Here is a 14,762-nt window from a genome sequence, read left to right on the forward strand (position 1 = left end):
AATTATTTTTAAACAAAAAATAATTTAAATTTAAAATATCAATCTTGATAGTTTTTTTTATATAGTATAAAAAATTATGTATAATTGTTAGGGATCACATTTATTTCAGTAGTTAATATTTTGCGTCAAATCTTTAAAATGTTAAGAATTAAAAGATCTATGAACAATGTACTAGTTTCAAAAAGAGAAGACATTACTTTTGATTTCTGTGTTAGATAAATATGTTTTGATTCAAATTACCCTTGAAAAATTCTAAGACCTGAAAATGAATTGCAATGTATATAATTTTAAGTTTTCCATGATTAACCCTCGTTACATAAACACTATAGTAATAAATAAATATATCTTTCTCAGTTACTCTTTTAATCCTATTGCAATCAATATGACATATCGTTTCAGTGTTACAGCCTTTTTCAAATCCTTTACACAAAAATCATCTTATAACATTAAATCTTTGCTGAAGAGTCATTACTTTCTATTTCGTAGATTGAAGCCCCCAAAAATTGGACATATTTCTAATTCATGGCTTAAGATGACGTTTTGTGATCATATTATGTTAGTTGATCGAGTAAATTTCTTTTACTAAAAGCACCTAGTAGCACCATAGATTGTTCAGCAATTATTGGAACCTAAACCTTAAACCATATCAAGAGAAAATTGCAAACAAAATATTTTTAAGATAATGTATTGGTGCTTCCAATAAGTAATAAATAATAAGTTGCATGTTTAATGCATTCGATGATCCTATTTAAAATTATAGGGATAAGTTTTATTGTATTGTTTCTATGATAATTTATTTCGATAATTATTGGCATGATTAACAAATAAAAAAATGTATTACGTTATAAGAAAATGCTACATACACTCTTAAACTATTCTAAGTTTGTTCCAAGTTTTGGAGAAAAACTTAATTAGTTACCGACACAACAAAACAATATTATTATCTCCATGATTAATAAATACAGAAAATGATTTTTTTAACGATAGTTGAATGGAAACTTTCTAAACCAAGTAGTTAAAGAAATATTCAGTGATTTTCATCGTAATTGTTATACTTCCCAATTTTTTCAACTTTGGATTTTTGTACCTTGTAAGAGTTTTATTGCCTCTTTTTAGACAAAAAATTAATATTTCTTCACAAACACATAAAAAACTTTTATGAGATAAACGAAATTAAACAGTTAGCTAGTTACATTGATTGCAACAGAAGATTACGGAGTCCGTGTCTATGTACAGTATTATACACTAGTGCAGGAGCTTGGGCGTCCCTAGCACCTACATCAGACCTGGGTGTGTGTGTTGCTGTGCAATTGGTCGCCATCTTGTTGGTTTATCTGGTTGGCTGGTGAGTAGTATTGAAACAGGTTGTCTCTTTTCTGGGAACATAAAAAAAAAACTTGTAAGGATTCCTTACAAAATAAAAAAAATCTATCATACGTGTTAAATTTGATTAAAATTGTTATTAATGTAGAGAAGCTGTGCAATTGGTCACAATCTTGTTGGTTTAGCTGGGCTTTTATCACGTGAGGAAAAGCTTTACCTAAAGGTTACCTCTTTTCATAGGTACAATATTCATTTCCGAATCATTATGATTTTAGATTCCATTTTGAATTTGAATGGTGGCTCTGTGACAGAAATTCAACATTAATAGCAATAAAATGTCACTTAAAACCTGGAGTATACAACCCTTATTTTTGAGCTGCAAAATAGTTCATTTGCAATAAAAAAAACATGAAAATTTAAATATATCAGTAAAAATAAAATAATATTAATTTAAAAGAACGTATTATAGCAATGAATAATTTCAGTGAGTATATGAATATTTTAATCAATTGGTTCACTACTCTTACTAGAGTAAAATAGAGATTGACTTACCCTGCCATTGTCAAACTCTCTCCCTCCTATAGTTAACCTGGCTTTAGCTTTCATGGCATCCGATAAGGGAATCTAAAAATGAAATTAAAATGATTAAATACTTAAAGCTTTACAATCATACCTGAAATTGTAATACAATTCAGAAATCTATATTAAAGTTGATTGGGACATTCAGTATACAGTATTCTTAGCTGTTTATACGAATATACTCACTTTCTCTTAAACTTCATACATTTATAGTTAAGGTTTTCTACTTTACGGATATAAAGTGAACAAAATCATCAAGAAATTTAGTTTTTATTGTAAATAAATCTAACGATAAAATTCTGAAGTGAATTAATTCATAATCATTTGTTAGAAAATAAGTATTGTCACACTACTTTGCACCTACAATCTTATAGGTAAACAACCTCTAGAAAATATATTTTAAAAGTATTATTTTAATGTAAATAGTGTAGTGAAACTAAATAAAACACTCGGAAGACATGCACTACCATAAAAAAATATTTTAGTATTATTAAGTAAGCTTGGAAATACATGTTTAATCAAAACCTCAACTCATACGGATGTTATGATTGATTAGACTAATGTTGGATGTATACTATGTATTTATGATATATTATGTATATTACTATGTATATTATGTATTTGAAGTAGCACAAGTGCTTTTACAAATGATCAATTAATTGTACCTATTGCGTATTTACCTTAGCTCTGGTCGCCTCGTTGTGAGATTTGTAGCAGAACTCAATGAGGGCCACACCCATGGCTAGGATGAGGCCCCCTATCAGGATATAGAATATACCCGCAACGTTACTCAGAGATAGCTCATTCCTGGAGGCATCCTGTAGCAGAAAAATGGCTTTGTAGGCTATATAAAATGTTAAATAGATAGTTGAATGTAAAAATTACTCATCATACATGCATAATGTTACAAGTTTAAGATATAAACAACTGTTCTCTTTTGTTAAATATTTTAATTTTAGTATTTAGTAATCAGATACTCAATGTGGACAGACTAAAATGGAGAATGTTTAGCTGGAAAACATTTCTTCCAATAATGAAAAAATAAGCCTGTGCACCAACCAAAAAATAGAAGAACACATTTTTTAAATTTGTTGGTAAATTTGTTAGGGTAATCCTTACCTTAATATTAGGCAAAACGTTACATTTATAATTTACATTTTTGTTTTTCCCTTTATAAAATTTAAGCACCAATAGATAAATTAAAAAGTTATCGAAATTTATGCTCTTAAATGGAGTGTTTAAAAAGGTTATAGCTATTTCGTAAAAAAAACTGTTGTTTCTGTAGTTTATTATACACAGAACACATAGAAATAGAATATAGTTTTTTTTAGGAGATAGTTTTTTTTGTTGTGTGGTGTGGTGTAACTTATTCATACCATCAGTAATTGTTCTTATTAAATTGCCATGCCATAGATTTTATCTAACAAAATTAAGCACATGAAAGTTTCAACAAATTAGTACAGTAGTAAAGTGGTGGAAAGAATCCTATTTCAAATATTGCATGCATGTAAACTACACTCGAATTGTGATCATACATATTCGATCTTCGAAATTTGAATTTTGTTGATTACTTGAACTCGGTCATTTCATTAAAATCAATTATACCAATCAATAAAAATAAATTTCTTTAGTTTGCTTTTTTATATTTACCTGTTTACTATCATGTCTGCACTCAGTGCGGTCGTACCACCATTTATTCAGTAGTTTTGTGAGCTCTCCGTTTTCTATGAGTGATAACACTGCTAGATTTACCACCTCTCTGAAATAGAAACAATTGTGGTAATGAACTTAGTTAAATGTAGGTTTTTAGAAATTCATAGTTAAATAAACTCCTTGTAAATATGAGAAAACAATATTAGTAATGTAACTATCACAGTTAGCTATTGTAAAATAAAAAAAATTAAACATTTAAAATAGCAAGTTCGGCAGTATAATCAAAAAGAACTTATCTTAGCATTTGATTCTTCATTATCTCATATCATTATGTGTTTAAACACTAAAAAGACATTGGGTTTTTGAGATGAGATTTATTGGTACATAGTTAAAGGAACAAAAACGATTTTACAATATTAGGGAGTATGAAGTAAATTTTTTGTGGCCATTAATAACAAAGAGAGAAAAGTAATTGCTGTTTTTGTCTTCTTGAAGCGGCCTTTCAAGAATTGTCATCAGGCCTGAATTGTTTACCGCTTAGCTCTCGATTTGGTAAAAAAATGGTTTATTGTGGCTCTTTTTCATTAAATTGCGTTGCAAGAACTGGTATAACGGGCCTAACTGTATCTCAAATTGAAAATATTAAAGCGTTATAAAATAATTAGTTGGAATAAAAGCAGCAATGATACGTTTGTATGAGCTATCTAAAACCTATACTATTACTAATACTAAAAGAAGTCATGCAGGTGGGAAATTAGTTATATCACTATATCTATACTAGATGGACACTAAATAAAACTTCGCGTTGTATAAATATGTATAATCAGTATTTAAATGCACTACTGAAAGGATACAACGACCTTTTAAGACCCAATTTAAGTTTTGTTATTTATACTTTACTGCACATACTTACTCCTTAAGATAAGAAACCCAGTTACATTTTATATCAGTAGTAAGGTAGGTAAATAGGTGTAATGCTTTTTGATTTTTACCACTATTCTCTTCCATAACATAGAGTGATTTCTCGTAATCAGGTTGCATAGAAAGCAATAATTTGAAAACTAAATATTAATTTTGAGGTATTTACATAAAGTTTTTAACTATGTTACTGAATAAAATGAATGATTAACATTATGAGGTGAATATTTATATAGAGGTTTACCGAACACAGGAGCAGTGGTAATAGCTTGGGATGATTAGATAAACATTGTTGGTACGAAATTGACCTCCTGAAGTCTCTTTTTAACATTGAAATCATTAAAAAATTAATCTGGGAACAGTCTAACGGAAGAGCGTAGGAACTCACTCGAATCTCACCAATTACAAATGGATCTTATGTTACTGATAATGCCGTGACCTTCCAAGCCCAGCCTGAAGTAATGTGTAAAAAGGTTCCAAGCTAGATCCTAAGGCCCATAGGATGTGAACTCGGACATAAACATACCCCCTCATACAGTCAACGCCACTTTAATTATTTTACTTATTTTGTAGCGGTACATATCTTTTGATGATTATACAACTATCTTTTGATAGTTGGCAATCGTGCTGGTCAGATGAGTTGAAAAAAAGGAAACACAATTATTAAGATTCCCCATTCCAGCACTTAAACAACTTATGAACAAAATCAACCCGCACTCACCTTAAAGGGGACCCCAGAGGGGTCGCCACTCCGAACCCCTTAGAGTCAAAGTTCCTCCCGACCTTCATAGTGTCACATGGCTCTCTCTCATTGGTGTACTCGTTCTTTGGTGACTCTATTAACAGCGCGTACTTGCCCTTCGACTGCCTCACTCTTTGTATCCCTTCATCGTACGTTTTCACAAATACGTTCTTTCGTGAGTTCATGAACTCCCACATCTTGCTGTACAAGGTGATCTGTGATCTCTAAAAATCATAAGTGGTTAATTTAGATTTCTATTTATTATGATTTCTGTATGCATATTTTTGTATTTTTGGTGGATATTTTGTCATAGTGCCCAGTTAAGTGGTGATTTATGGTATGAAGGTTTATGACAAAACTTATATTTTTAATAGTTAAAAAAGTTCCTTAGCATAACAAAATAAGTATTTAAGAAATATATAGATTATGTTGATCCACAAATTAATTTTTTATGGTCGTTCCATAACAATCCAGATAGAGTAAAAAGTATGTAGTAAACAAGTTGTATAGTAAACATCGTATGGTGAAATTATGTAGTAAACAAACAAAATTAATGAAATAAATATTATTCTATTGACTTTGATACTTGTAATTTTAATGGGTTCTGCATTAGTTTTATAGTTCATTTTAGATACTAATGTGTACACACAGTCTGTATGGATCATCTGTAGCCAGGATTGTATTCATAGATATAATATTTGTAATTTTTGCTCATAATATTTGAATGAGTTCTATAATCCAACACTACACACTTAATTTTTTAGTTGTTCATACTCTGATAGCTGATGGGGTAGACATGACGTTATGGCTCGCTAAAAGTTGATTGTTCAGTTGAATACCGAGTTCAAGTTGCAAAAGAATCAAAATAGAATTAAACCTTCACGCACTCTTTCGGTGGCTCCATCGTACTATATGCAGTTTTGTAGAAAACTGGCTTCAGTTTCAACATTGAAACAAAATGTCTATTTTCCGTTAGTGTAGACTTCATGGATAGTAAAGTAAATATTAATCCATTAAATTGTGAATATTATTGAAAAAATGTAACTTTGAACACCTTTAATCAAATAATTCTTTGTTGTCCAATAAACTGATGTCGTTTCATAAAAAATAATGAAAAATAATAAAAGAAAAACTATGTAAATGTGCATTAAGAGGATATTATTACTTAGACTTGTAGTATTTAATGGTAACTCGAATGTTCTATGGTCAAGCTCTAAAGGTTTACCCGGAAGAAATCCCAGGTAGATCCATGGTAGAGGGTGCCATACTGAACTTCCGTCTGGGAGGCGAGGTCTTCCGGGGAGTTGATGGGAGTGACCATCCGTTCTACAGTGAGGAAGGCGGCGAGGTTGGCGGTGTAGGAAGAGATGAGGATAAGAGTGAAGAACCACCAGACGCTCCCTACTATGCGGCCCGAGATAGATCTGCGGATAAAATACAGGGTGTTCCGTTAGTAAAAATCTAAGCTACAAGAAATTGTTCCTTCGAAGCCATATATCCGTCAATTTGTATTTTTTCGTAAACCAAATTTATATTTTCATTAATTTTTCATTTTAATAAATACATTCATAAGCCATATCTTGGAATTGTTCAAACCAATTTCAATTTAACTTGGTTGATCCAAAAGAGGTGTGTGTTAAACAAATATTGGCTTGGTCCAATTTTAAATTTTGGCCATTTTAGTATTTATAAAAAAAAAAAAAAAAAAAAAAATGCAGCTTTGAAAGAAATGTTTGAAACTATATTCTTTGGACCTTTGTCCATTTTAAAACTCCATTTTAAGAATATCACTTTAGTTTATGTAATTGGTTTTGAAATATAATTTCGTTTTGCTGATTTAAGACTCAGGATATGGGATTTTTTTACAATTTATATTATAGTTGTAATATTTTCTAAAAAATGGGGGTTCTCAAGGGATTTTGCTATTTTTAATTGGATTTTTCTGGTTTTCTTGAAATATGAGGTATTTTTAAGTCGAGTCCATTCTATTTCCCTTGTTTATACTAATATGTGTTGGATATACAAACTGTGATGGATTCATTAAATTGAACGGAGACAAAACCTAAGTTTATCCAAGCCTTACATGATTGAACGTTAACTTTGAGTTGATATTTTATTTTACTCAACTGATATATTTTGTATATTTTGTTTGATGTGCAAATGGTTATAATGCACACCTCCTTGGTGTATTATAAGCTGAATCAGAATCAACAATTGACCAATAATGTGTGACAACTGAGTCCAGAGTTTCAAACCAGCAGTACATCACTATTGATTGAAGATATCACTATACCTTGGCGATATGTCACAGCCCTGTTGCATGAAGGCCCCCAGAGCGAACCATAGACTGTTGGATATGCTGAAGTCGTTGGCCAGCACCGCAGGAGCCTGTCCTGGAGTACCAGCATGGTGTAGCGAGTGATGGTGGGGATCGTCAGCGTACGAAATAAGTCGCCACTCGTACGGAGAAAATCTGGAAGAAATTTGCTGTTATTGGTACAATGGCAGTCGTGATATATTCTTTTGTTTGTGTAATTTGGTGCCACTGACTTTTTACGTGTTTGTTAGGGAATGACCTCCACTCCTGCTTTGATCTAATGCCGACCTTTTGTTTTTATAGCATCATAGGCCTATTGCACTTTAAGACATACTTAATCAGTGTACAGGGATAAACCTGTTGGGTGGATCTAGCATCTTTAAGACTTTTATGCAAAACTATGACATATTTGAGCTACCCAGAAATTAATAAATTAGTTTCTAAGTAAGCTACAATCATTATCTTTTAATACTAAAAGTGTTAAATTATCATCCAATTGTCATCTTTAGACATTATTTTGCTGTATTCAATCAAGACCCTACTACACTATCTTCAGTTTAAGGTTTTACGTTGAGTTCAGCAATGTTGACCAAGAAGGGTTCTTAAATTTAAAGGTAAGTTTTACATTATGCTTTTTACTTCCTGATTATATTATTATTATTATTATTATTATTATCAGTTAGATGGGGGCGCGACCTAGGTTCCTATTTTTAAACAAATTTGAGTGAAAGATGAAGTGAGATAATGATATATGATGAATTGAGATGACTTGTGTTTGTTTCAGACTATTTTACACCAGCTGAAAAATAGCCTAGACCATTATTAAAAGAAGCATTATATTTTTTGTAAGCCTAGACCATTATTAAAAGTCCAATGATCAAGGGCAACCGGCTTGAATTTCGAACCATTACAAAGCTACTAGTTTTTCTCAGCATTGAACCGGCAACCTTTTGATTAGTATTCGAGCACTATAGCAACTCAGCTACCCAGCTATGTTATCATATAACAACAGTTGATAAGCAATTGTCTATACAAAATGTTAAATGTTGGATTCTTAACATGCTTTTCATTTCCATTGAACGTATTTCACCACAGCCATATTAAAACGAGCAATATATAATTGCATCTGTGGATTCTTCAATTTAAAGATCACTTAGTCACCTGCTGACGATGAAGAGGACGATGCTGACTCCAATGTAGGAGAAGATGACACACACCCAGATCTCCTTTGAGAGAGGGTTTAGAAAGCTGAACACTCCTGGCTTCTGCTTGACTGGCTTCTTGATCATGATGCTGATCCCGAGCGACATGAAAGGCTTGCTGAAATCAATCACTCTTTCCCGTTCTGACGTAATTGTCATCGGAGCGATCGCCATGTCTGCTTCCTGCAAATTACAGTTTGATTCAGAATGGTGTATTGTGTAGCGTCTAATAACCATTGCACTTTTTATACAATCAGTTCAAATGGGATTCAAGCCTATGGGTTGGGAATGTGTCAAGCAAAGCAAGGGGTGAGTCTATAGAGTACGAACTGTTTTGACAGATTGTAGCAGCAGCATTAGGATGTGTTTGCGTGCATTGGGTTCCATAATCCACAGTCCATTGCACTACTGATTGGGCGACCGATTCACCCACAGCTTAGTATGTTTGTTTCCACATAAACACAAAACATGTAATATTTCACTGTAAATTATCAATATAGGGCGAAAGTAAGAGTGATTCATGTTTTTGTAATTTTGTACTCGATCACATTTCAATTTGTTATCCATAAACAGTTCTCATACCAGGTTTTAAATTTATTTACTTGTAGCTAATGATGCTAACTGACCTTTTATATGAATACGATTTTGAACTATTCTTTTAAACCTTTTTGCACTTCCTAAACACCCTTTTCTATTGTAAGCTGCATTAAAAATTATTTTTAACACGATAAACTTGTATCCTCCACTTGAATTCAACTATTTATGTCAGTAACGTGAAAATTAAATTTAAGAATTCTGGTTGCTCAATGAAGAATACTCGTAAGATTCGCAAAGTTTTATAACTCATAATCCAAATATTTTAAATAACTCCTATTTTCCTCATATACAGGATAAATCGCCCGAATCATAGTTACTATTTTAAATCACACATACCTTCTTAAAATTTCATATCAATTTTTCGAAACATATCTATCTATTCGCTGTATGTTATTTAAAATGCTTCTAATAAGTTTTCCATATAAAACATAAAAAAAAACAAAAAAAAAAAAAAACACTTGACTCGGTTGCAACGTGACGTAAATAAATAAACTATCTATAGTTCTATAATTACCACAATACATCTCAATTTTACAAGTTCAACCCAAACTTAAATCTGTATTTTATTTTACCCAACGGTAACACATAGTTATTTCGGCACATTTCCAACTCGAGACAAAACGAAAGGACCATGAGCCCTGTAAAAATGACGTCACATTATAAAGATGGCCCCTCACGAAATCATCTGATGGGAGAGCGTCGCCGGCGCTGGACATCATTTGTCAAGACCAGTCCAAACTTGTAGAGATAATCAGCTGTGACCAACACTGCTGTTGGTTGTTAGTTTATACGTCGTCTGTTCATTATTCAAACTGAGTTTATACATTCGAAACAGACTACATAAAGTATTACTTTTAGAGTGAATGCATTTCCTATTGAAATTAGTGATTCTTGAAAGATGTTTTTAGGTGTTACTGTGTTTGGCTGCTTTAAGTCATAAAAAGTAAAATAATTGGAAAACACGTAATGATTTGCTAACATAACAATTAGGCTAATTTAAGACCGTATGTTTAAGTATTTTTTTTGACATATGAACCTTTTGTAATGCCTACACTTTAACACAGACAAACTATAACATACAAGGCAAACATATGTTTTGGGGTTTATTTATAAGAAATCACAATAATCATTATGTAGTAATTTGGTAGATAAAAACAATCAAAACTCAATCGAATAGCTGTTACTCACGGCTTCACCCCGTTTTACTTCATTAGTATTAATAAAACTATTGATTTTTTAAGTTAATCTGAAATAAACAAAACATAATACAGTAATACAAATCTGATTTTAATAAGGTAATGAATTGGAAGAACATACAAATAAGTACAGCTGAGGTATTTTTTAACATTTGGTATATGGAAAGTTCCATTTGGAAAGCAATTACGACCTTAAAGGGCAATTTATGAAATAATGAATACTGTAGTTTTGCGCAAGGTTTCTCGTCATGACGAACAATTTAAGTATAAGGTCTATAGGGGTATGACTTGTCGTTTTCTCAAAAGTTCATGGGTACTTTGGGCTTTATATATACATTCATCTTCTTTCGGACTAAAAAAACCAAGTGTACATCTGGAACCTGATACATCAAAATGGGACAAATTAAAAATGTTCTACAACCCATTGATGCTAAATACCTAAAACGTTTAGTAGCCCTGTGTACAAATATAGGTATTCTATGGGTTAGCGTATTTCCCACATAAAAAATCACTAAACACATACAGTTTGATTCTAACATATACCAAATTTCCCAAGAACCAATTAATATAAGAAACATTAATGAGACAAAAAGTTAATTAGGCAAACAAAAAAATATTATGCCAAAATAATTAATGAAACCCAATATTACCATCAACAATGTTGCCTTACATGGAAGTGTTTACAAGCTTATGTGCGATTTCCTCATGAAGCCGCAAAGTCCCTCAGAACAGTAGAGCTTAATGATGAAGCATTATACAGAGCCCTCAAGGACATCTCTGTGACCATCAATTTGTCAATCTCAGTATACTGTAGAGGATCAAGTGTCCATCCCTAGGGTTATCTCATATGGATATTAAAACGAAAACAAGACTTCCCTGTTTAATTTGGCCTAGTTTTAATCCAATCTAGTTTATAAGAGTTTTTAATGGTTTTAATGCTAAAGTTTTCTTGTGATTTTGAGGTTTTAATCCCACTGTTTTTACTATTTTAACGTCGTCTATTATTCGATAACAACATTAATTGATAACCCAACGTCAAATTGTATTTTGGTCAAGAACCTGTTGAGCTTGAGTTTAAACCAAGGTAAGTAAAGATTTTAGGGCAAGCCCTTCAACCACTCCCCTACTCACAGAATGTTTTTGTTTTTTCATAAATTAAAGTTATATAAATTAAAGTTTTTAGGGTTCATAATAATTCATACACGCTAAGAGAACTCATGAGTTTCATGATTAATTGTATTGTTTGAGAAAGTGCAGTCTCTTTTCTTAATTGAGTGTTTGATTAGATTTCTTTATTTTTTTTTACCAAAAAACATATAAAGAAAATAAAATGCGTCAAAAATACTAGAAATATATACCCAAGCGTATGCTGTTAATTCATAAGTGAATGTGACATATATGTTTCAAGTGTTTATTAGACTTATTTTTATTTCTTTTCCATAAATTCAATTTGTTTAATAGGACGTGCAATGCTGATTAAAAAGATATTAAATCCCTAAAGTCAGGTTTTTAGAATGCCATAATACCATAAGCGTCCAGTGGAAGTGATTTTTAAAATTATTGAATCAGTTCCAATGGATTTCTAACTTCTGCGATGTGATATAATACCAACCAAATAAAACATCTTCAACTAATTATAGTGATTCAATGCATAATGTTCAATGTTATTGTGTTTCAAATAATATAGTTTGATATGCATTAGAGTTGTGTATGGGTTTAATTAGATCTATATCTGGTTGATGTTTTCTAAAAAATTTGCAAAAACACACATACACAATCAATCAAAATTGATTTATTTATGGTAAATAGATCAGATAGATATCCTTAATGATGCACGGATTTCCTCTTCGGATACATATATTTAATACACTTAGGAGTTATTTTTTTACTGGATTCTCATCATCCTTTTTATTCCCTCATATTCTTTGATTTTTTCACCAAGAATTGGATTTAATAAGTGTTTTACTAAAGCTTGGATATTATTTATCTGTTGTAACTGAATAATTGGGTTTTATGTCAACCATTATTGCAAGTAGTGCTGCATTCCTAATCCTGTTCATCGCTCACCCTAACAAAAAGTTTATGCCTAAACATCAATATTTTAAAAATTGTCTATCCTCTTTTATCTAAAGGGACATTCTAAACAGCTGATAATTCACTTGACCATTTACTTCCAACTTAACAGTTAGTCCAACATGTTTATCTAAGTGTAACTTACCTTCCTAATGAGTTCTCCAACCATTCCATCCCATCCACCTTTCACGTCTGAGTTCTCAGCTCCATATTGACCGTCTTTCACTATTCTCAGTTCATCTGGGAAAACATTGCAAAGATTTATACATTTATTTTGATTATTATTCATAATGTAGCCCCTGAACTGTTTAATTAGACCATTATAAGGAGCGTCAACAATTCAACAAAGTTTGGTAGTCAAACTCACAACATGTTTCGCCTATTCAGGCATCGTCAGGTGATCTACTATCAATAACGCTCCATAAACAGAGTCGTCACTTAAAATTCAAATAAATACACAAAATACGTAAAACGAACGAAACAACTTTCTACATTTAAAGTAGGTCTACTATTAACCAGTCGCGGTACGGTGGCAGAATGGCTAGAATTAAGTAACATTTGGATTTATTTTTAAATTTAAATATATAAAAAGCCCACCGTAATGGGATTTGCATTTAGTTATATTTTTTTTGTGGAACATATTTTGGATTAAATTTTAATTAAATTAGTTTGTTATTATATAAAAATTATTTTATAATTTTTATCTTTTTATCATACTAAAATAAATCGCAGACACTATATACAAATATTCCATGATGCAATTTAAACTAATGATAATAAGCTAGTGGGATTTTTGAATAAGAAGTATGGGATATGGTTTGACACATAGGAACGACGTCAGCCATAAAAACTGGAATACCTAAAGTGCTAAGGCATTTGAACAAATGAAATGAAATTATATGAAATCAATTGATACTTATAGTGGCTGTCTAAATCTACTCCAATTATGGATTTGAATTAACCTATTTACGATTGTTATTTAAACTTAAAAAGGTTTACAATACCTGCAAATAGTAATCCTTAGTTTCTGTATGGCAACAAGTTTCTGTGCTTAATCTGAGCCATCATCAGGCCCACAACGTGCCAAGAAATCTTTTACTTTCGAAAGTCATCAACAGAGATCAATCAATAACACACACACACACGAGACATGAAAACATAAAACTAACTCACTTTTACAAAAAAACCATTGAATAAACAAAGGGACATAGGAAAAAGCGAACGTGACCGGACTGAAGTAAAGTCTACACAGTACATTTTTTTTATTTTGTAATATTATGTCCGAATTATGTTTCAGTGTCTCGTGTGTACTCTCGTGTTCGTATGTATTATTGTACTCTGTTGACGACCTTAAAATGAAATGACACCTTGTAGTTATCATGATGGTTTGGATCAAGAACCGAAACTAGTTGACAATAAAGCATCCAAGGATTTCAGGTATTGTAAAATCTTTAAAATAAAAACAGCAATCTAGTGGCTAAAACCATCTATGCAAATTTTTAAAATCATACTTATCATATATGGATTAAATAACTAAATCTATTTATATAGTTTACTCACAGTTGATGCCGAGTCTCTTTGCTATCAGGTCTGCCAGGTCTTTGCAATAGCCTTCAAAGCGGTCATTGCCTGTCAAGTTTTCACCTTTTTCAGGTGATCTTAGCATAATATATGGCTCTTCCTGGAAAGATAGGGAGATAATTACATTTCAAAGGTAAATCTACATGATTATACTAAAAATGAAATTTCTTTTCTTTAAGTTGTTAGTAGAAAACGTTTCAGTTAAGCTGATATCCATCTGTAGTCCTAATTTATCAAGATAATATCCCCTGACTGAATTGCTGAATGCATGGTAACTACTTAACAGTTTGATTAATACCTTTAAGAGTAATTTAATTTAAAACAAATGAATATTCATAACATAGAGTTACATTTGATTGCAATATGATATTGTTTTGAAAGTTTTCTCTTAATAATTTTTCAGGAATTAAAACTGTTAGATATATAAAAAACATTTAAGCAATATTTTCCAAGCTTTTCCAAGTAATGCATACATATCTTGTTATGCATACGCTGAAAAGAAGAATAATGAATCATTCTTTGAATAGAGCTACAACTGGCAAGTCGATTCCTTCTTTTAACTGATGCAGGAAGTGCAATAA

The 14,762-nt window shown here is 31.4% G+C and overlaps 1 protein-coding gene across 2 annotated transcripts in view; it reads right to left on the reverse strand.

Annotated features, from left to right (window-relative positions):
- Positions 1-767: 767 nt before the first annotated feature.
- LOC128994767 (glutamate receptor 1-like) overlaps positions 768-14,762 on the reverse strand; it is a 364,312-nt gene continuing 350,317 nt past the window's right edge. For both annotated transcript variants that reach the window (XM_054419530.1, XM_054419531.1), the window contains 10 exons: positions 14,161-14,281; positions 12,746-12,840; positions 8,694-8,917; positions 7,509-7,688; positions 6,441-6,639; positions 5,195-5,439; positions 3,553-3,661; positions 2,583-2,720; positions 1,876-1,947; positions 768-1,376 (listed from right to left, as the gene is read on the reverse strand). In XM_054419530.1, coding sequence (XP_054275505.1) covers positions 1,281-1,376; positions 1,876-1,947; positions 2,583-2,720; positions 3,553-3,661; positions 5,195-5,439; positions 6,441-6,639; positions 7,509-7,688; positions 8,694-8,917; positions 12,746-12,840; positions 14,161-14,281 — 1,479 coding nt within the window. In that variant the 3' untranslated portion in view covers positions 768-1,280. The remainder of the gene's footprint in view (positions 1,377-1,875; positions 1,948-2,582; positions 2,721-3,552; positions 3,662-5,194; positions 5,440-6,440; positions 6,640-7,508; positions 7,689-8,693; positions 8,918-12,745; positions 12,841-14,160; positions 14,282-14,762) is intronic.

Source organism: Macrosteles quadrilineatus, unplaced genomic scaffold, assembly GCF_028750875.1.
Source record: "Macrosteles quadrilineatus isolate MER2022 unplaced genomic scaffold, UCM_ALF_1.0 Scaffold_5__1_contigs__length_97177068, whole genome shotgun sequence".
Lineage (NCBI taxonomy): Eukaryota > Metazoa > Arthropoda > Insecta > Hemiptera > Cicadellidae > Macrosteles > Macrosteles quadrilineatus.